Raw genomic sequence first — 22,195 nt, forward strand, 5'->3', positions numbered from 1 at the left:
CAGTGGGTCGCATGCTGGCAGATTGACCGCAGAACCGGTGCAGCCTGAACTGCGACGCGACGCTACTGGCAGAGGCACGAAAGCCAAATCAAGTAGCGGCAGAGACAGCGGTAGCGACAGCGGCATAGACAGCGGCAGAGACATCGGTAGCTACAGCGGCAGAGACAGCGGTAGCGACAGCGACCTGCAGACAGACGTACGGTAAATTGTATCGGAACGATACGAGCGGGAGCAGTACTTGTACGTGTGCCACAGTCAAGAGCAGGGCGAATCGGAACGCATCGGGTCGTGCGGCGTTACGGAGCGTCGCTGAAAGTGTTTTTCAATAACGCCAGCCGGCTAGCGATAAATGGCGATCGGTTCCCGCTTCGATTATGCGTCGTTTTCAACAAGAAGAAAAACAACAAAACCAACAGCAAAAGCAAAGGCAAAAGAAAAATCAAAAGCAAACGTGAACGTGAACGTGAACGAAACAAAAGCAAAAACAGAAAGCAAACGCGAGGTGCACTGAACAAAATTACATAGGTTGGCCAGCAAGTGCAAAATATAAAGAATTTGCAAGTGGGGAAATATCATTAGACATCAATTAATATCAATTAAATACAAACACATGTACATACATATGTACATATATGCATATGTATGTATGTTGCTTTAATTTCCCATTCGAACGTCTAGATAATTTGTAGCTTTTTTCCTCTGTGCGCCAAATGGTTGGGATGCCTTCAACAGCTGGAAGATTTGTGTCTGCAAGGAAGATTCCCATTAAATGATTTTAACGCTCTGCGTGTCTATCTTTCTCTATTTACATACATATGTACATGTGTACATATTTATGTATGTATCTCTTCCTCTTTTGTCAAAATTTAGAAGAAACGGCAGTAGTATTGTTAGCTAGAAGTTGAGGAGCAACTGTTGTAGTTACCGAAACCGAAACCGAAACCAGGGCAAGGGATTGTTTACTTTAACTTCAAATTGGTGGATGCCACACCCCCCTTTGTGGCAAAATTAATTGGCATAAATTAAAATGTTTATTCAATAGTTTATAACAATAAGTCAAACAGCGAGGAGGAAGGGAAAGGCAAAGATGTGCTTTTGAAATGTTTTGTTATCGCATTGCTCCAATTTGTGTCAATTATGCGTGAATGACACGCCCTTTGAACCGTCGCCCACGATTTTAATTGAAATTTGCGTTCATTGTTGTCGTGTGTTTGAAAAATTCTCATCAAAAAAACAAAAAGCCAGAGACGTATCCTCTCCACAAAGGGAAAGCAAAGTAAGAACAAAATTAAAAAAGGCAGGTCTGGAGGCAGAAACTGGCAGAGCAGAGGCAGAGGTTTGCAGATCGCATTCAGAAGTAACGCCAAAGGCAGATCAGAGTCTGAAGTAGAGCCACAGAAGCACCGAAGCTCCAAGAGAGGGAGAGGGAGCGGGAGCGGGTCTGATCTCTCTCAATGTGACCTGCGGGTGTCCAAGTGAAAGTAGAAAATTCAGATTGGAAATTATCATTCCATTTCGATACGATTTTACGATGATTCTGCAAATTTGTGTGTAATGTCGGCAGCATCCAAATCCAAAGATGGAGCATTTTTCTAGTTTGAAAAAACGTGTACCCTGCACTGAACGAATTAGCAAAGTGCCGTCATTAATAAAAAATCCAAAACATGTCAGGGGTATACTCATGAATATAATGAATGCTAAATTGCGCACAGAGGGCAGAAAAATTACAAAATAAATATATTTACAGCTCGAAGTACATTCATATTTCATTCCAAAGTGTCGAGACAAGCCATGAGCCAAGAAGCTGAGAGCTGGGAGAATCGCAAACACAAAATACCCTGCACACTGCATTCAGAACTCACTCTCTGAAAGCTTTCCATTACAATTATATACATACTACCCCTAATTTGTTGTAGGGTATCGAAAACAATTTTCATCAGAGTAAACATTTCAATGGGCTGTAATTGCCTCGCCCGCACGTCCACTTATTGAAATTTATGGTTCTGTTCGGGCGATATCTAAAACAGATTATTCATAAAAATATTATCTGCCGAAACAGTGAATTTTTCCTACAGTTACCAGCAGCCTTATCGGCCCCCGTATCAGTATCTACATTTTGCAACGCAAATTCCATTGGCTTTCAACACCATCCCCCGCCCCATTTACATGTCGACCGGCGAATGGCTGTTTGAGGAATTGGCAATAGGAATTTAACGCAACATTTTCTTTGCCTTTCGGGTGCGTGGCAGAGTTATTTATCTGTTTTTGCACAAATATTTCGTGCTTCGATGACCAGCTGACCAGCTGACCAACAACCTAAACAGAACTCGAACATGTTGTTGCCGTAGTTTATGGTCTGTCCGTGTATCTAACAGATAAATAATCATTGCATTAGCCGCTCGACATCGTTGCGGCTTCGTCTGCGACCGCGAAACGTGACACTTGGCTATCAGATGTGGCACCGTGCCTCTAATGGGTGTGTGTGTGTGTGCGTGTGTGTGGGGGGGGCATGCAGCAGGTGGACGAACGTGTGGAGGCGAAGGTTGGCTGGCGGTTGGGACCAGATCAACCCTCACCCCGTGGGGAGCTCCGCTCATCTTTTCTCCGTTCTACGTTCTCCGGTTACTTCTGCGGTAGACTACCGCCTTGCCCCACCGGCTTGTTTGTCGTTCCATTGAATCCAAAAACGGGGGGTATATGCTCGTACAAGCCCAAAACCGGCTTCCCCTTGGCCATTTAACAAGTTTCGTTCAATCGAATCAATTAGCGGCCAAAAACGATCGGCCACAAGCGTCATCGAAGCCAAAGTCTGACGTTGGCGCTGGGCTGCGTTGCGCTTACTTATGTTATGCTTATGTTAATTGGCCCCCCCGCACCCCGCCCATGCAAATGAGTGTGTGCGAGGCCCACTGTAAGCCCACTGTTAACGCTAAAGAGAGCGCTCGAAAGCTCGCTACGGTTCGCCTGCCGTTAGCCAAGACATGTCAGAACGTGTCCGTAACTCGAGCGAAGCGCACGTGCCGACAAGCTATAGTTCGTGTATCGCGGAAGAGCTGAGAGGCGAAGCGAGAGAGCAACAGCTACAACAGGAGCAGGAGCAGCGCAGCAGCTGGGAAGGAGGAGAGCCCCAACAGCGAGGGTGTGTATGTGTGCGAGGGAGTGCGCCCGAGAAGACATCTTGTGTAACCGGCGGAGGGGCAGGCAAGGCCCCGAAACTCACCACAGCCCATGCGAGTCGGATTTCGGCTTTCGCATCGTGCGAGAACATTATTTTCACGCGCCGCGCTCACAACGTAACGGTTCGCCCGCAGAGGCAGTTCTGCTGTGCTTTGTGCTGCTGCCCGTCCAACATTCCAGCGGAGTCCGTGCGTGTGTGCTTGCCTGTGTGTGTGTGTGTGTGTGTGTGCTGTGCCCCAAAGTCTGTTGTGTAGTGTAGTGTAATTTGAAAGTGAGAGTGGACTCTCCATCAAAGCAAATAGTAAACAAAGTTTGGCCAGTTCTGGGAACTCAATAATACCCAATGTGTGAAAAAGTGCTTGAGCTGAAAATCAAAATCAAAATCTATGGATACTATATTCGTAATTTTATGGAAAAGTTCCGGATCATAGCTATGAAACCAATTGAGCGAACGAATCTCTAAAAAGAGGAAACGCGGAGAGAAGGACTTGAGGGCCCCGGGAATAACTGTTGCTTGTCGTTTCCGTGTATGTGTGTGTGTGTGTTTGTGGTGGCCCTAAGAGGCCTACGTGTGTGTTCGTGTGGCCTCGCGCCTCCAATCAATGCCAATTCCTCTACTGGGTAGCAAAGGATTGCATAGCTACTTGGGCTCAGGAGGTTGCTTCGGCCAGTTACAGGGTATCAGCTGGGTGGCTGCCAGGTGTCGCTGAGAGACTTTTGACCAGCAAGAACGTGTCTGTTGGCAAGGCACAAACATTGGCATAGCAGGGCAAAAAGTTTAATAAAAACAAAATAATTTTGAAATAAATATTCGTTTTTTTTACTTGCACTAGCGTCCGTCTCTCTCACACACTTTCCTCTCTCTTTCGGATTCAACAAGCACAAAATTTCACAGAAATGCAAAAGTTTTGATATTTATTACTTATTATTTATTTGCTGGGGAGTGCAATGCCGCTGCCGCTGCCGCTGCCGCTGCCGCCGCCCTATCAACAGAGACAACGAACCCCCCACCCACCAGCACTGCCATGTCGTTGAAATACCTTTTCTTTTGTGTAATTAAAATTAATGCTAATTATGAGCTTGTTTGTCCGTCAGTCGCCGTGACTTTTTGCACAACTTTTCATTTAATTGTGGGGCTTGTTAGGAGAAAAATCAATTTGAATCGGGGCGAAACGCTTGGGAAAAAGAATACCTGATGAATGCGAAATTATGCAAATTTCGGACTGGAGATTGAAGCAAGTTTTAGAAGTAAATCATGAATCCAGTTTGTTTTTATTCGTTTTTATATTTGTTTTGTTACGACGGTCAGATGCTGTTTGAGGCCTAATAAAAATCAATAAACAATACAAAGTCATAAGGCGCAGAACAACCAACAATACCAAATGCAGCAAAAAGTGAACAAATTAAAGAGATTATTTACCAGTTCGTAAGCGTAATACCATTTCAACAGCAGACACAAAACACAAGTAAAATAACACACAAGAAGAGTTTACTGCAATGTCCGACCACGGCGACAACAATGGTGGCGACCCGTCGCAGCAGGCGGGGTCTGGAGCGGAGGGCGAGGCCATGGGCGAGAACAAAATGAAGTCGCGCCTCCGCAAGGGAGCCCTCAAGAAGAAGAATGTCTTCAATGTGAAGGATCACTGCTTCATCGCGAGATTCTTCAAGCAGCCCACCTTTTGCTCGCACTGCAAGGACTTCATCTGGTAAGTGAGGGAGGATCATTAGTCCCCCCCAACCCCCCAAGACACATACACATAGAAAACCATTCTCGCATCCCCATTCCCCCATCAATGGCGGGCACTTGTGGGTCTACACGTGCATTGCAGACAAAGCTTTCGCATAACATCAGACAAACGCAAGAAGAGGGCCAGACCAGGCCAGGGAATCGATAATATTCTATTGACAAGGCAAACCGAACAAAGCAAAACCACGAAGAAGTGACAGCAGAAGGCATCGTGGAAGTGGAAATGGAAATGGAAATGAAAATGGAGGAAGCAAAGGCCCAAAGAGAGGGAAACAAAAACATATACTAAAAGTCAAGTCAAGGCATTTCAATGGGATACTTACATTGTTTGTTTTCTACCTTTTCCGCCGAGAAAAACTTGGCAGGCCTGGGGAGACGAGCGGAATGGGGAAAAAGCTAAAATGTGTAATATTTAATTTAGGCAAAACCCCGGGAAATCTGTCTTAATCCATTGTTCGCCTCTGCCCCACGAATAAGCAAAGCAACGAGAGGGGAAAACAGCTCGAAACAAACAAAAAATGGATGTTGAAATTATGTGAGGAGCGACCGTCTTCGGGTTACCTGTTTACTTTTTGGTAGTCCTGGAAGTCCCGGCCATCACAGAGCTTCCTGTTTGGGGGATTATAAATCAATTTCATGCGCATTAAGTCCCCACTCCCCCCCCCCCCCACGCCCCTCTCCATTCTCTAGTGAATTTTCGAAACACTCGAATTTTGAACTGCATTTCTGGAATTTTACAGCGGCTATCAGTCGGGATATGCCTGGATGTAGGTATATTTTGGAGTATAATATTCATCATATTGTATATTCAGTAAAGTACTGCTAGAATATCATCATTTGAATCATTAAAAGTATTCGCTTGATATTTCACTGTTTTCTACAGCTGTGGAAGCCACATTTTCTAAACCCTCACTCACTGTGTTTAAAATTCAGTTTCGGCCAGTTAAAGGATACGCCTCCGAGTCCCACAGACTAATTAATTCCACACTTAATATTCATAGTCAGAGATGCGCCCCTCAGCCACGCTTTGACGAGCAATTTCAATGATATTAATTCATATTTAATAAGAAAACACTCCATGCCACACGCTCTTTGACCTCCAGAAGCGGCCAAGAGCTGCGTTGACAATTTAAAGCCACCGCCTAACTAATGAATGGCTTGGCTTTCATTGAGTAATGGACGGGATCGGGGGACATCTGCCAGTCTCTTCATCGTTGTCAGCCACAACATGACGGCAATAATTATATTAATTGCTGCTTAAAATGCGAAAAACAGCACCCAGAATCGATCTATGCCTTTAAACAGCAACAAGACCGGCTGCTCCAAAGGTAGAAATTGAAGCCAAAAAAAAGAAGAAGAGAATCAGGGGGCTGGGGTGAAGAGTGCGACAGAGTGGCGGACAGATAAACAGTGCCACAGCCACTACTTCCACTGCATCATTATTACACTTAATTAACGCGCTTTGACAGCAATATCAGCAGCAACAGCAACAGCAACAGCAACAGCAACAACAGCAACATGGCAACAAACCTCGCCTTGCCACACTTTACCCCCTGCCACGCCCATGGCAGTATACGCCTCTTTTGAGTTGCAGCTAATTAAGTTCGGTTTTTGTTACCGTTTTCAGCTCCACTTTAGCGACACATAATTAATAGTGTGGGGACTTCGGGGGGCACAGACACACAAAACGTACGCAAACGCGTTGCAAGAAGGCGTTGCAGGCACGTAACGTGTGTGGGGAGTGTGGAAGGTGTTGGAGGAGGAGGCGTAGAAGGAGCTAAAGACCAGGGGGCCAACCGCCTTCGTTAGCGGGGCAGCAGGTGAAACATTTTCCATGTTTATGGCAGGTCATTTGCATAATAGCACAAAACCACCGAGGGGGGGAATTCCTGGAAAACCCCCATCTTGTGAGAACAGAACTACATGACGAGAACGGAGGGGGGGAAGGGTTAGCTACACGGAAAACAGGACAATCAGACCATTAAAAGATTATCGGACGTTGAGTTTTGGCAATGGACAGAATCCCAACAATATGGGGAACTTTAGGCTCTCAATTCCTGGAACTGCAATATTCTGTAGATTAAAGGTGGTTGAATTCCAATTTTTCCTAATTGAACGCTACACATTTCAGTGGAAGTCCAATAAGGATTCTGAATGATGCAAAGGAAAAGAATATTATTTAATTAATTTTAATTCCAAAAATTTCCATCCCTTTCCCTATACTTTTCCCCTGAAGCGTGAATCTTTTTACGGCAATTTTTCGTGCATTCTGTGGGGAAAATATTCGCTTAATTAAAATACATGAGAAATGCATAAAAAAACAGTCGTTTTGGTGCGGCGAGGGGAGTGGAGGGCGGTAGTGCAGCAGGCAAAAATGATTGCATGGTTGGATATAAAAAGAATCGTAGCATAACTGCAGGCGCGGGAAAATTGCTTTTTCAGTTCATTTGACTCACAAACAGTAGAGAAATAACACAGCCAGACACCGAAGCAGAAGCAGGGAAAAAACAGAGTGAAAACAGCGAAAAGCCACCAGGAGACAAAAGAATTAAAATTCTAAATGGGAAATGCGGGAACAAAGAAAAAAGAATTTATACAAATATAAAAACCACGGGACAGTTTCGCACTCGGGTTTCTGTGGCCAAAAGACAGTCTCTCAATTTGTGGGACGCTTGTCGAATTGGTTTCGACCTAATCGGATCCATTTTTCACCGGCCCTCAACTTGCCACCGAAAGTTTCTCCTGCCCCCGAGAGCCGCCATGAAAAGTTGTAAACTTTGTCAATTGCAGCCGCAGTTAAAAGTTAAGCGAACAAATTTGAAATGCCCCAAAGTTTGACCGCCAGCCCCAGCCCCAGCCCTAGCCCCAGCCCCACGTAAAATATATGCGTGGTATATATTCGTATAAATGAGTGCGGATGTATGTACATACATATATCCCTTCCGTACGGGAGTACTGTGCATGTTAATAATTTGCCTTGTCCCAATTGCAGCGAATATGAGATGTGAGAGGGACAGGCACAAGCAGGGTTTTGTGGTCAAGTCATTTACGTAGAGCCCCGTAGAACCCGTTCGGCTGCGGACAGGTCACGTAAGCCGCTTCGGGCAGGTTCTGGCCATTACCCATTAGTGGGGCCCATTGAGAACCCAAAGAGCTTTAAGTTTTCTAGCGTGAAAGGGCGAATATTATGTGAGAAAGAAAGTGTTACGATAGTACTCCAGTGACTTTAGTCACGTAAGTCCAGTTTATGCAACGTTCCGTCATAAATCACGCATTACTCAAACGGGCAACGATAACTGTAATCTATCGCTCATTTTGTGCAATGCCGCGAATAGCGTGTGTGCTTGATACTCGTCTCTTGAGTAACGAGAGACGGAGAACACCAACCAGTGTGCCACTATTTTTGTTTGCAGCGAGAGAGCGTGCTGTGAAGCATCTCCTTAAACCTTTTTCCTTCCGGTCTGCCCCACGACCCACATGAATTGTATTGATCTGATTTCATTGCTATAATATTGATTAATAGCGATTTAAATATTAAAGCTAATTGAAGCAGAAGGACAGAAACCACCATTGCCAATAAATTGATTGCAAATTAACGATTCTCTTTTCCTTCCGTTCTGTGCAGGGGATTCGGGAAGCAAGGATTTCAGTGCCAAGGTAAGGATCGCCCTCCACACCACCAACTATCTGCCAAGCGCCAACTAACTCTTCATCCCCCCCGACTGCAGTTTGCTCCTACGTGGTGCACAAGCGATGCCATGAATATGTCACCTTCATATGTCCCGGCAAGGATAAGGGCATCGATTCGGTAAGTGTGTGTGCCGCCACCATCCACCGACATCCACAAAAGATATGCATGTAATACATGAATATATATAGTATATGGGCATTTCCTAGATAAAATTTCATTAAAAATGAATAACGAACTTTGAAAAAAGAGGGAAAATATTTTCAGTTCTCCACTGAAAATATTTTAGTGGCAGTGCCCTTAAAAAAACCCACAAAGCCATATAAATATATGTATGTATATGGAATATACATACATATAAATGGATTTACTTTTAATAAGCAAGCTTTTAGCCCGTAGCCTTATGCAGGGGCTGTCTGTGTGGGCTGCATTGCCATGTGCGAGCCAGTGCGAGTCCCAACGACGAAGCCAAAGGATAACATATTTGCATTGCATACTTTCCAGCGCTCCTTTCGGTACCCCCATCTGCCGCTGCAGCGGCCCTCGCTGCTTGCCTTTGTGTGGGATGCTCTGTCAAATTAAACTGTCATTTGGATTTTCGGCTATGCTCTGCAATGTCCTCTCCCCCCGGCCAATGTCCTTGGATGGGTGGGTGCCTGTCGGTCGTCCCAGCCCGTCATGTCCTTCCGCCTGCCCGACGGCCTGTCAACTTTGCTTTGAAACCTAAGCACAGACTCCCCCGTCCGTCCGATTGTGTGCTATTCCTGCTTTTCCTCCTTCTGTCGTTGGCTTATGAAGCATTTGGGGCAGTTGGGGCACTTGGGGGATGCTCCGCATGCCGCAGTTTTTATATATTCATGCAGTTCCCTTCCTCTCTCTCTCTCTCTCTAATGCGGTCATCTCTCTGCTTAGGCCTGTCCGAGCATAAATGTGGCTCGGGATAAATGTGGGGCAACAAAATATGACAGAGACATGACTAGGATTGATGGGAATGGGAGAAGCCTGGCTGGAGACTCGTTGGATGCTATTATCCCCGACATAAGACCGCCTCAAGATGGGTTTATTTTGGAACCTGTATGTAAATATGTTGTCCTTGGCTCATCTTAGGCTCTGGCAACGCTCTCGCTTTGGCTGATCGAGAAACTTGCACCTGGCAATGCCGCCCAGCACTGGGAAAATTCGTGCCTCGAATTTAGCTTAGAATTATGAAAAGTGTTCACTAGAATTACGCAAAACCTTTCTTTTGTTTTTGTCATTGTGCTCTGTTTTATTTACCATAAACAAAAATTTGTTGTTTGTATTCTTTTCCATGTGCGCATCCACCACTCAAAAAAAACAAAACAAAAACCAAAACCAAACCAAAACCAAAACCAAAACCTCAATTCGCTGTCCAAAATCACGCTGTCACGACAAAAACACGCACCCAACCACAACGACAAACGAAATCAATAATCGCAATCGAAATCGTCATAATTGAAATCGAAATTGAAACAACAACAACAACGACAACAAAAAGGACTCACCAAAAACTCAACACAATTTCGAACCATTCACATATGCAGGACCCACGTTCTGTGACCATTGTGGTTCGCTGTTGTACGGCATCTACCACCAGGGTCTCAAATGCTCAGGTAACCTCCGAACCCCGAAATAAATTCCCGAGAATATCAAGTTTCCTCTTTCCCCACCACCACCACCACCACCACCACCCCCACTCTATAAGCTTCCGTCTGCTATCTGTCCCCCTATACTCTCTTCTAGCCCTTTAAGTACTCTCCTCTCTCCCCTCTCTCTCTCTCTCTCTGTCTCTGTTTCTCTGCTGCTCTTTCGATTCCCTCTGTCACTGAACTTTTAATCTTTTTCCATAAAGCCCTGTTTGACAGTGTAAATAATGATGATACCATACCCAAATGGTGAATCCTTCGAGTGCTTCTCTGTGTGTGTGTTTGAGTACAAAAATTAAATTTTAAACGCAATTTGACCTGGTCAACAGTTACCGTCGAAGCCAAAGCCAACAACAAGGAGCAACTTTTCATGGGGAGGCCTAAAAAGTTAATTATTTAAATTGTTTTACCTACATATACATTCAGACATACTCGTACATACACACACACATATATATGTTTATGCAGACCGCACCTTTGCATATACATATATACTCTATATATTTACTCTTTCGTACTCCGCTCCAATCCCAATCCCTGGGGTTTACCTTTTGTTTGCTTCCAACCGAAAGAGAACTGAAAGTTTTCTCTGGTTTCTGTTGTGGCACGTGTAGCCTGGCTCTGCCCTCTGGCCTGTCCCCGGCATCCAATTCATTTGCATAATCATGCACATGCTACCACCAGTGGAGGCATTCCAGAGAGGGGCTACCGCCCGAACAATGCTTATCATTTGCTCGGAAATGAATATGATTTTGATGTATTTTTGGGGCCAGCAAAAACCGGATAACTACTGCGGATAAAAACTTTCGTTTAGTGCTGCCCCAGGACTCGCTGCCACTGAAGCCTTTCCCTCGCACGTGTCGCTGGCTGGGACTATGATGCGATCTCCCTGGCAACCCATACGACGCTCCAAGCTGTAACTACTTCTCCCTTTTCACGGATCTCGCAACGAGTGGGGGAAATCCGTCATTCGGAAACCAATTCCTACTTAAATATCTATAGCCGGACAACGGGGCCAAATGTAAGCACCGCAGCTAGCGCTAAAAAGAGAGCATTTCCCCCCTAATTGAAGTGCCGCTGGACCAACTCTGCCACAAGTTGGGGGGCATCTCTCGTGGCAACAGGCCATGCCTTTCCTTTCCGTGCCGTTCACTTGAAAAACTTGACAAATCGAGTGCTTATCAATTGCACACACGCTCTAGTGGCGTTCCCCCTGTCCCCCAAGTGCCTGCCTCTGCCTGCCTGCCTGTGTAATACAATCTGGCCCCAATGTGCTTTAATGTGGCCATTGTCGTTAGTGTGTGTGTGGGCGATTGTGTGACATCTTTTTGGCACTTTATTTGTTTCCTTGTTGCCCCAAATCGGATCAAATTCTCTTTGACGCACTGACACAAACCGGCAACAAGCAAGGGGCGTCTTTTGGTGGGGCCCTGGGGCAGACAGTAGACAAATCAATTTATGGCTAAAGCTCAGCTTCACACCTGTTGGCCCCTCACCCCGCCCCGCCCCGCTCTGATTGCCCCTCTTCTCGATTACACAATCAGATGAAAATGCTACCCACTTGATGGCCTTTTCGGAGTGCGAAAAAAAAAATACACTGTGCAACCAATTTGTACTCAAGCGGAAATTGAAAAGCAAATGAGTTTGTCTGCTGCTCGCCAAATGACGCCAGATGGTGTGTGTGGCACACAGATCCCATCTGATCCGATACGAACGATCCCCATTCGCCCCCTGAGAGACCACAATCAGGACACAATCCTGCCCCTTCCCCCCCGGACAACATTCGTGACTCCTCTCGCTCCATCTATGCCACAAACGGTTCTTATCTGCGTTGTCGGAATAAATGACATGGCAATTTATATTTGCCAATGTCTGCCACACACACCACACACCACGCACCACCCACCACCCCTCCCATTCGTTATCTGGGGCATCGGTTGTTAATATGCTGGCAGTTATATTATACGACTACGGGTCGTATATGATAGCGTTTTATATATCAAAAATTACTTTGAATGGAGTCGATGGAAGCTGAAGCTGCCATCTAGCTAGATGATGGCCATGGAGGAGCATGAATCAGCTATAAAGAGTAGAGAGAGGTGTAGCCACGTGCCGGGGCAGGACGAAGGATGAATTTGGTTTGGCGACAGCAGAGGAAAGACAAAAATTCGGTGATAAATTCTTGCTGCAACAATTTTTTCAAAATACGGCACGTGGCAAATGAGGAGGCATCCAATGTGGGCGTTTTAGCCCAATGGTTATGTGTCTGTGTGTGAGTGTGAGAGAAAGATTTATTGGAAAAGAGGGAGGACAACGTGGCGGCGTTGAAATGTCACGGCTTTGGTGGAGCGGGAGTTGCACGACAAGAAAATCCAATTGGAGGAGGACTCCATCGAATGTCAGGCAACACCTGTGGCTATCGAAGGTCACGAGCTGACCTTCTGTTCGGGATTCATGGAAAATCATTGCCAGCACGGCCTCCTACATGCTCGTATGTGTGTCCCGTACGGCCCCCATCCTGCCCCACAAAGTAGGCAACACTTTTGCTGCCACTACCAGGCAAGGTCACCCAGACGACAGCCTTGCCTGTGGTATGTAGGCGGGGGGGTTGGGGTGGCGTACGGGCCCCCGTCTGTTTGTCTTTTGGTGGAAAAGGGATATTAACGGCTGAGCAGCTGTTGAACCTTGGCAGCAGCCAGCGAGCGAGAGTCAAACAACAAATTGCCTTCGCCCTCCCCCCGAAAATAGTCGAAAGGCAGTGGGGGAACTACTCAGTGGATGCTCATGCATGCGCATAATGCTATCAAATGTCCTTGCTTACCAGGCCACCAATCCTCGACCACCCACAAACTAAAGACTCAACTGTCTCCGTGTGTGTCTGTGTTGGGTGTTGCTGACACTGCCACCGGAAAGTATATGCCCACCACACACAAGAAAAGGGAAACCTCTAAAAGTTGCCCGTCAATGTCACGAGTCGGCAAGGAGAAGGGCAAGGGTGAGGGGCGGTTTGGGGGATTAGGCAGCAATTGTCTTCTGACAGAGCATCGGGAGAGCCTTAAAAGGTTATTTGTGTTTTACTGCCAGCAAGGACCTAGGCACTCAGCACTTGCCCTCCCCCCATTGCTCTATGGCCCCCAAAACACCCAAACACCCACCGCATTACCGCATAGCCCCACCGACCGCGAGCACAGCACATCGCACATCTAATTCTAACACCGCCTGCGACATGGGACGTCGAAGTTGCAACTCAATTAGCGTCGCGCTTATTTCATTAGCAGAAGCAAGAGCAGCGGAAAACTTTTTGCACTTTGCATTTGCATTTGCCAGATGGTGTTCGAGTCGAAGGGGCAAAAGTGGATTTGAAAAGAGTCCAAAATTGGGGCTCTTGAATTGAAGCAACCTCGCAACCTCCTTACATATAGGAGGTCTATCTGCACGGGATGAATACCTTACCTCGCCTAAGACCATATGTGTAACTTGGCTAGGGCTGATCGCCCTCTCTGTGCTGCCAAAGAGAGCGCCTGCTGAAGTGGCATCGGACTTACAGGCATTGCATGCGACAGTAAAAACCTTTCATAAACAAGAACCAAACGACCAAACCAACGACTGTTATTCACTTTTGCTTTCGGTTTTGCTCATTCTCTCAGTGTGTCCTTTTTGTCCTTTTGTCTCATTTTGGCTTGTGCTCGTATTCTGTTATGCAATTGCACCTCAATTATCGTTATTCATCCCTTAGCACACACATACTATGTACTATGTAATCACACTTTAAGGCGAGCCTAGCGTTAATGTTCCATTAGTTTTCTCTTCCTTTTTTCTTCTACAACTTGTTCCTCCTGTGGTTCCGCTTCCAACGATCCTCGACGGCACCACTAGGCACACCAAATGCCCCACAAATGGCAGAGCGTCACCTTTCTGTCGCCGATGTTCTGCGATCATTGCGGCTCTCTGCTGCACGGCATCACGCATAAGGGTCTCAAGTGTCGAGGTAATGTCGAACGGGGAGTGAGAATGGCGTCTCAACCCTCTCAACCGCACGCATGTACACACTCGCTGTCTGTCGCTGTCCTCTGTCTAGTGTCTCTCTCTCTCTCTCTCTCTTTGTATACCCTTGCAGAGGTATACAGAGCACAGCATGAGGAAATTATACAAGGTGGTCCGCTAACTCCCTTTAGGGTCTTATATTACGCTCAGCGCTAAAGAGAGCGCTTTGACGCCAGGCTTCATGAGTGAGGGAAGTCCTAAGCTAAATAAGACCCGACAAGAGAGCGCGATGCAGGAGCGGACCACCTTATATAATTTCATCATGGTACATGGGTATATGCCATATCTGTCCGTTTGTTTCTATACAAAAAAGGTAATAGATTCTGTAGTAATTACGAATTATTCCCCTGCAAGGGTATCCAAAACTTCGGATCCCGAACTGAATCTTTTTATCGTTTTTCGTTTTGAGTTTCGGCGCGGCACAAGTTTCGTTTCTCATTTGCATTTGCATTTTGGATGCCCCGCCGTATGCCGCAGAGTTTTTAGAATATTAGAATGTTGCAATTTACAATTAGCGGCGCTTTGTTCCCGCTCAAGTGTGCACTTGCCCTCGGTGGTAGTGTGTGTGTGGCAGTAGGCGGTGTGTGTGTGTGTGTGGGGGAATGTTGCACACTTGAGCGAGCTCCCTTTGTTTGTTGGCACTGCCGCTGTTGACATGCTCTATCCCTGCCACTGGCTGCATTTGCTTTTCTCTTTTTTTCTGTTTGCACTCTTAAAAACTTGTTAATTTCCGTGTTATTTTCACGTTGCTTTTGTTTGTTGGACTCAATTTGCACGTGCATGCCACAAATTGAGAGTCTGTCAACCAGTGGATAAATATTTGGCAACTTTAATTGTCACCCCGCACACACGACTTAATTTTCTGTGTGGGGCTGCTTGTCGGAGAATTTTCCAAATATAGGGCATCCTTTGAGGGCCAGCGAATGGTCTAGTTACGAAACCTTCCCACAAAGACCAAAATCTCAACTCAAGCGTATTTTTATTTATTTTTGTTTGTATTGTTGCACGCTCAGTGGCCTTTCATACCTTTTATAAGAGTAAGGTAAGGATTATCATGCCTCGAAATATACCATAAAAGTTATTGCCTCCATTCGACCGAATCGTCCGCTGTTTCTGCTTAGAAAATCCAGATTAAATATCATAAATGATGCAAATCGAATCAATTGGTTGCCAGTACAAACCCGTATCGTGCTGGACAATAAAGCATTTCACTTTTAATAATATATACTCGTATATACCACAATGGAGGCATGTCTGTTCTACGTACTGTTTGCTCTCCTACCGATGATCCATGGCTCAGCTACTCGTTAGTATACCTCCAGGACTATACTATTGATCTATATATCAATCACTCTTGAAGGCTGCGGCGGTGGTGGAATGTGCGTGAAGGAACTATCTGGATGCCTCATCGTGATTGAATCCGGTGTGTGCTCTGACGATGAGAAATGCTGTGCATCAAACTTCATGGTAAATGCCCCAAGAGAGCGGGTCCTGCGAAGTCGCTTTCGACCAGGGAAAGACATATTTGAATATGCATGAACTGCAACGATCTTTAGTTAGTCAAAAACTCAAATACAATCCACAATGTGATTGAAAACTAAGACGGTTTCAAGGCTGTGTCTGACCCAATCTGCATTCTATAAAGAAAAGCGAGCCATTCTCTCGTTCTCTCCAGCAATTCGAGCTCCACTTGGGATACTCTGAATAAAGTTCAACCGAAGCGAAACCATTCGGTATGCCGCAAAGACTTATATGCATATTAAGAGCTCTGGAAATACCCGTTCAGCGATAGTCTTGAGAGTGAACGCTGATGATGGCCAACACCTTCACGAAGTACTGGCTACTGGCCGCCTTCCTCCTGCCGCTGCTCCGATACCGCTGCCAGGCTTTACACAACTGTTAGTATATTTCCGCCTCGGGGCACTCACAAGTATGACTTCTTGATTGATGTTGCAGTCTGTGGGTCAAACGGAGCCTGCCTGCAACGGGGCGCTCCCTGCACACTAGTCGTGGAGCATCCAAACTGTGAGGATCATGAGATGTGCTGCGTATTTAAGGCAGAAAATGGAATAACATATGGAATAGCAGATGAGCTCTACTACTATAACCAGCTAGAGATTAATGAACACGGGGTTCCAAGGGGATATAACGGAGGAGGCTCTTGAAATATTCAATTAAATATGATATTCCATGCCAATGGAATGCCGATGCTCTTCTTTTGGGGTAACTGAAAATCGAATTAGAGGAAAAACTTTCTCAGCTGCAAAAACAGGGAAATGTCCGCTGATGTATGCCAAAAAGAAAAACAAAATATAATTCACGGAACCGAGTGGAAGGGGCAAAAAAAAATACACCACATATGCAGATGCAGAGATACACGTATAGCCACATTATGAACAATAACACACACACATACCCACGTGCGCCGAAAACACACAGGCAATCAGTGAGGCATACGAGAGTGTCTGTGTTTGTTTTTTCTGGCACGCCAATGGAAACCCCTTTATCAGTTTTCCTTGTGTATATTTTCGTACATTCTGCGGCACTGGAGTCTGTTTTTGCCCGGTCCAGCGTTTTGCCAGCGAAACTTAAATATTACGTATACGCAGCGGTACGAGCCGCGTCCGCTTGAATGACACTAAGACCAGGCCGGGCACTGGCACAGGCACAGGCACAGCAGAAAGTAATTTTACACATGACCAAAGCGGAATTTAACGGATGGAGTGGGAGAGAGCAACAGAAAAGAAAAGACCAGGACAGAAGGTCCACGGATATGTGAAAGGAACTGAAGCAATCAACACAAACAGGACGATGCCCAATCATGCTGATGCTGAGGATGATGATAGAGAGCTGGGAGTGGTGATTGGGAATGATGGCCAACGCGCCTTAATTGAAAAAAAAAAACAGTGCTCCGTGGAAAATGAATTACAATTCGATTTTCGCAAATAATTTCCAATTGAACGCTCCCACGGCACTGCCGTCAAAAGCAGTCACCAATGGGCACTGCCAGTGGCAGTGAGCGCTGCCTCGAAACTATGCAACAGTTTGTCAATTTCCGGTGGCAACAAAACGTAACGCCATGACGAGGGGTGGGGGGTTACATATGTATGTATACGGGTGGCATGGGCTATAGTATGTATGTACTGATTCTGATTGGATTCCCATGGAAGCCCCCTTAATCGGTTGGATAACATCAGGTAAGGAAGAATTTCCAGCGATAGCCAGGTAAGTACTCCCCCTGTGTGTGCGTCCCCCTGTGTGTGTGCGTGTGTGTGTCTCTGCCACATCTTTCACTTTTCCCCGTGCTCTCCAGCCCCAGCTATTCACCCTTCAACCCTTCTACCTGCCTTCAACAACCACCAAGTATCGCCTCTAACTGAAATTATTCCGTAAAAACCCTCTAGCATGTGACATGAACGTGCATGCACGCTGCAAGGAGAATGTGCCAAGCCTCTGCGGATGCGATCACACGGAGCGACGGGGACGCATTAATCTCGTGATCAATGTCAAGGACAACCTCCTCACTGTCCAGAGTAAGTGCCAAGCAAGCCCAACAGACAGACAAACAGACCCTGCCCATGACCACAGACCACTGACCAGTGCAGGTCGCAGCCCCATCCCCAGACCCATCCCCCGCCCCAGCCCCGCTGGTAAAGTACATACAAATTTAAGCCGCTTAAGCATTGTAACCAATTATGGCGTTGTAGAAAAAGTTTTCTCTTTTCTGGCTATTCCCAGTTTTGTACCTACTTTTTCCCGAACAGTTTTTCCCTCTGCCTTGCGGGGCGAAAAGTTTACAGAATATAGAGAGCATAAGGGGGTGGTGGTTGGGGGGAGAACAAAGTACGCCCAAGAAGCCGCAAAGTTTCCCAAGCAACACGCTTAAAATGTTACATCTTCTCGAGTCTTTCCGTCTTTGTATCTCGTATCTTCTTGGCGCCGTGCGGCGACGAAAGTTTGCAGGTCCTTCGGGCCTGCGGGGGCGGCCTTGTCCTCCAGCTTCTGGGCAGGCTCAGGCTCTTCCTCGGCAAATTGCTTGCGATTTGCATTAATTCATTATGCGCGCTTAAGGAAATTCTTTGTATTCCTGCCCCTTCGGTGCTCCTTCGCAACAGGCACAAATGCCACATAATGAATACCAAACGGAATGCAGCTGCAGAATAATGGACGCCCCCTCTCGCGCACTTATGTACGCCCTCTGGGACTGTGGTGGCTTGGTTCCCGGCAGACTTGGGAGCCCATCCCACATAGTTTGTGGTCTGTTGTCGCAGGAATGGTAGACAATAATTTACAATCCACTCAAGTGATTGCGATACTGCTTTAGCCACTGTCTAATCCCACTTGTTTGCTCCACTCTCTGTTACATCTGTGGCACACTGACTGCAGTCATAGAGGGTCGGAATCTCATACCCATGGATCCCAACGGACTCAGCGACCCCTATGTCAAGGTCAAGCTCATTCCGGACGACAAGGACCAGAACAAGAAGAAGACACGCACCATCAAGGCTTGCCTGAATCCCGTCTGGAACGAGACCATCACCTAGTGGGTACATTCGTGCCGAGTCCAGTCCATATAATGAAGAATCGTCTCCCCTTCCGCAGTGACCTAAAGCCGGAGGACAAGGATCGACGTATCCTCATCGAGGTATGGGACTGGGATCGCACCTCGCGGAATGATTTCATGGGCGCCCTGTCCTTTGGCATCTCGGAGATCATCAAGAACCCCACCAACGGGTGGTTCAAGCTGCTCACCCAGGACGAGGGCGAGTACTACAATGTGCCCTGTGCCGACGACGAGCAGGATCTGCTCAAGCTCAAGCAGAAGCCATCGCAGAAGAAGCCCCTGGTGATGCGCAGCGATACGAACACGCATTCGTCCATATCCAAGAAGGACATGATCCGGGCCACCGACTTTAACTTCATCAAGGTCCTGGGCAAGGGATCCTTTGGCAAGGTGGGTGATCTTCCAAATCAGATCCAGATCTCCTAATGCATAACGATCTACCGCCGCCGCAGGTCCTGCTGGCAGAGCGCAAGGGCAGCGAGGAGCTGTATGCCATCAAGATACTCAAGAAGGATGTGATCATTCAAGACGACGATGTCGAGTGCACCATGATCGAGAAGCGCGTCCTGGCCCTGGGTGAGAAGCCACCATTTCTGGTCCAGTTGCATTCCTGCTTTCAGACACTGGTAAGTCCTCGCACCCAACCCAACCAGAGATGAGATGATTATCATTCCCTCCTTTCTAGGATCGCTTGTTCTTTGTCATGGAGTATGTGAACGGCGGTGATCTGATGTTCCAGATCCAACAGTTTGGCAAATTCAAAGAGCCAGTCGCAGTGTAAGATGATAACTCTGACACCATCCTTCCATCCCACATCTCACATCTCTGATGTGCTGCCTTTCTTTGTAGTTTTTACGCAGCGGAAATAGCCGCTGGACTTTTCTTTCTGCACACCAAGGGGATCCTGTATCGCGACCTGAAGCTGGACAATGTCCTTCTCGATGCGGATGGACACGTGAAGATTGCCGACTTTGGAATGTGCAAGGAGAACATTATGGCCGACAAGACGACTAAGACCTTCTGCGGCACCCCGGACTACATAGCACCTGAGGTGGGTTTCGCAGGCGGCTTTATTTATGGATGGCATTCGATTTGAGGAGGAATCATTGCAGATTATCCTGTACCAGCCGTATGGCAAATCTGTGGACTGGTGGGCCTATGGAGTGCTGCTCTACGAGATGCTGGTGGGTCAGCCGCCCTTCGATGGCGAGGATGAAGAGGAGCTCTTTGCGGCCATCACCGATCACAATGTATCCTATCCGAAGAGCCTCAGCAAGGAGGCCAAGGAAGCCTGCAAGGGTGTAAGTAGACGCAAATATAGAATGAATACAGATAACAGATACAGGTGAATGTCTCCTCTACCATTAGTTTCTCACCAAACTACCGAACAAACGCTTGGGCTGTGGTCCCACCGGCGAGGAGGATGTGCGTCTGCATGCCTTTTTCCGGCGCATCGATTGGGAGAAGATTGAGAATCGCGAAGTGCAGCCACCGTTTAAGCCAAAGATTGTGAGTAGATGGAATATTTTGTACATAATTGATCATTCCCGAACATCCGTTCTTTATTCTGCCTCTGTAGAAACACCGCAAGGATGTGTCCAACTTTGACAAGCAGTTCACATCAGAGAAAACAGACTTGACGCCCACGGATAAGGTATTCATGATGAATCTGGATCAGTCGGAATTTGTTGGCTTCTCCTATGTGAATCCCGAATACGTAATCCTCCCATAGATCTCTGATCTGATCAGAGACAATCCCCAATCTGCGCGTTGTGCCCTATAAATCTCTTTTGATATTTGATATTAACAACTTTTGGCAATGCAAAAAGACAATTTGTTATATGTATTTATAAATAATTTATAGTTTATAGTTTCTAAAGAGCAATTATTCTTTGTTAAGTTTTCTGTTTCTGTTTGTTTTCTGTTATTTATATATGTACATTTACATTTAATCGATTGTTAAGTTTTAACTGTATAACAGACCTTCAGTTGTGCAATAATCGAATACTGTTCAACATCTCAAGTCTCATCTGGCAGCCAAAGGAAAGCAATATATCTAAGCCATAACCATAGCTAATATTCAAGCACCCCGCCCCCGTTTCTCATTCTGTGTAGCATTCTAGCGATCCGCGATCTATCGTTTCAGTCCAATTTTGAACAACTTTTCAAAGCTTTAAATGTTTAAATATTCCAATTGAGAGTTCACTTATTTTTGATCAAACATCTAAGTGTTTTGTAGAAATCTAATCGATTTGAATATATAAATAAAATTGGAAATCGTACATACATATACGAATGAAAGATCAGAGATGTTAGAAGTTTGGAGTTTGGAGTCAGGTTCAAACGTCATTCGATTGTAGTGTTCGCCCCGGCACTACGATCAAATCGAAATCGCGTTTAACTGGGTTCGCCAAAAATACAAAACGGATAAATTACATTAGAGAAATATCTAGAGAAAAGCAAGCAAGCAAGCAACACAGCAATTACCAATTCGGTTAATCGTGTATTCAATTTTTAAGCGGAGAAATATCATAGAAAGCGTAATCTTTTGATTCCATTCAAATATATCAATGTGCGTGTAAATTCAATTAATTTTACATTTTATTTAACAAACAAAAAAAACAAAAACAAAACAAAACCATTATTAAGGTATATATAGCGTGTCTATATATACAGCTGGCATAGAGTCTCAATGTACCATAATTAACAAATTGCATAGCAATAAGTTAAGCTTAGTAAATACTTAAAACTGTAAAGCTGTAAAACTGTACAACTATAAAACTGTAAATCTGTACAACTATAAAACTGTAACCCAAAAAGGGAGGACGAGACGACTACGCTCCCCGTTGGAGATTGTTTTCGAGTTTCGAGAACTTTAGTACCTACTACACATGAAACTAGCTGCTAACTATGGATTAAAGACAATCTACTTTAAGCGTGTAACATACATATGTACTCGTATGTGACATACACCCCCTATCGTATCGGCTATCATTAAGGTACATATACTAATTTTTCCATGATTAGCGACAGCTGAGCTAAGCTTTTGTGCCTCTCGTAGCTCCGTATCTTTCTCTCATAGCAGAATTCTGGCCACAAGAGGCTACAACTATTTATAGACAAATTATTAAAACGCAAACCGTGGTAGGAGTGGAACGTTTTGCCAACTAAGGGAATAAGGGATTAAAATCTACAGAAAATGAACAGAATTACATGACAGTTCGTTGGTGTATCTTTAAAGTAGTTTGAATCACACAATACATTTCGATAAATAACAGCATTAAAGTATAAACAAAAAAAACGTATAA

At 45.7% G+C, this 22,195-nt stretch overlaps 1 protein-coding gene and 1 long non-coding RNA gene across 10 annotated transcripts; one reads left to right on the forward strand and one right to left on the reverse strand.

Annotated features, from left to right (window-relative positions):
- Positions 1 to 223: 223 nt before the first annotated feature.
- On the forward strand, positions 224 to 21,775 carry Pkc53E (Protein C kinase 53E). 9 transcript variants are annotated; one of them, XM_033378083.1, is made up of 15 exons: positions 224 to 525; positions 4,487 to 4,886; positions 5,668 to 5,694; positions 8,553 to 8,584; positions 8,656 to 8,735; positions 10,132 to 10,246; positions 17,728 to 17,856; positions 18,710 to 18,866; positions 18,926 to 19,277; positions 19,340 to 19,513; positions 19,573 to 19,664; positions 19,737 to 19,938; positions 20,000 to 20,188; positions 20,256 to 20,396; positions 20,467 to 21,775. In XM_033378083.1, exons 2-15 carry the CDS (start codon positions 4,675 to 4,677, stop codon positions 20,617 to 20,619), a joined length of 2,055 nt encoding a protein of 684 aa, XP_033233974.1. In that variant the 5' UTR covers positions 224 to 525; positions 4,487 to 4,674; the 3' UTR covers positions 20,620 to 21,775. The 9 variants fall into 9 exon arrangements, with proteins under 9 accessions (XP_033233974.1, XP_015039665.2, XP_033233978.1 ...); XM_015184179.2 differs by lacking the exons at positions 224 to 525; positions 10,132 to 10,246 and adding exons at positions 2,984 to 3,143; positions 14,156 to 14,267; XM_033378081.1 differs by lacking the exon at positions 224 to 525 and adding an exon at positions 2,985 to 3,143.
- Positions 15,286 to 15,684, reverse strand: LOC26533730 (uncharacterized). The gene is made up of 2 exons (XR_004468734.1): positions 15,505 to 15,684; positions 15,286 to 15,436 (listed from the first exon to the last, which is right to left on the reverse strand). It is a non-coding gene; the product is annotated as an uncharacterized lncRNA (long non-coding RNA).
- Positions 21,776 to 22,195: the final 420 nt, after the last annotated feature.

This window comes from Drosophila pseudoobscura, chromosome 3 (assembly GCF_009870125.1).
Source record: "Drosophila pseudoobscura strain MV-25-SWS-2005 chromosome 3, UCI_Dpse_MV25, whole genome shotgun sequence".
Taxonomy (NCBI): Eukaryota; Metazoa; Arthropoda; class Insecta; order Diptera; family Drosophilidae; genus Drosophila; species Drosophila pseudoobscura.

Excerpts from the sequence above, each read along its gene's own strand:
- Pkc53E (XM_033378083.1), top strand. The coding sequence starts at position 4,675 with ATGTCCGACCACGGCGACAACAATGGTGGCGACCCGTCGCAGCAGGCG. Across the intron at positions 8,736-10,131 it reads AGGATAAGGGCATCGATTCG|GACTCACCAAAAACTCAACA; the intron begins GTAAGTGTGTGT and ends GACAACAAAAAG. Across the intron at positions 19,514-19,572 it reads ATTCCTGCTTTCAGACACTG|GATCGCTTGTTCTTTGTCAT; the intron begins GTAAGTCCTCGC and ends CCTCCTTTCTAG.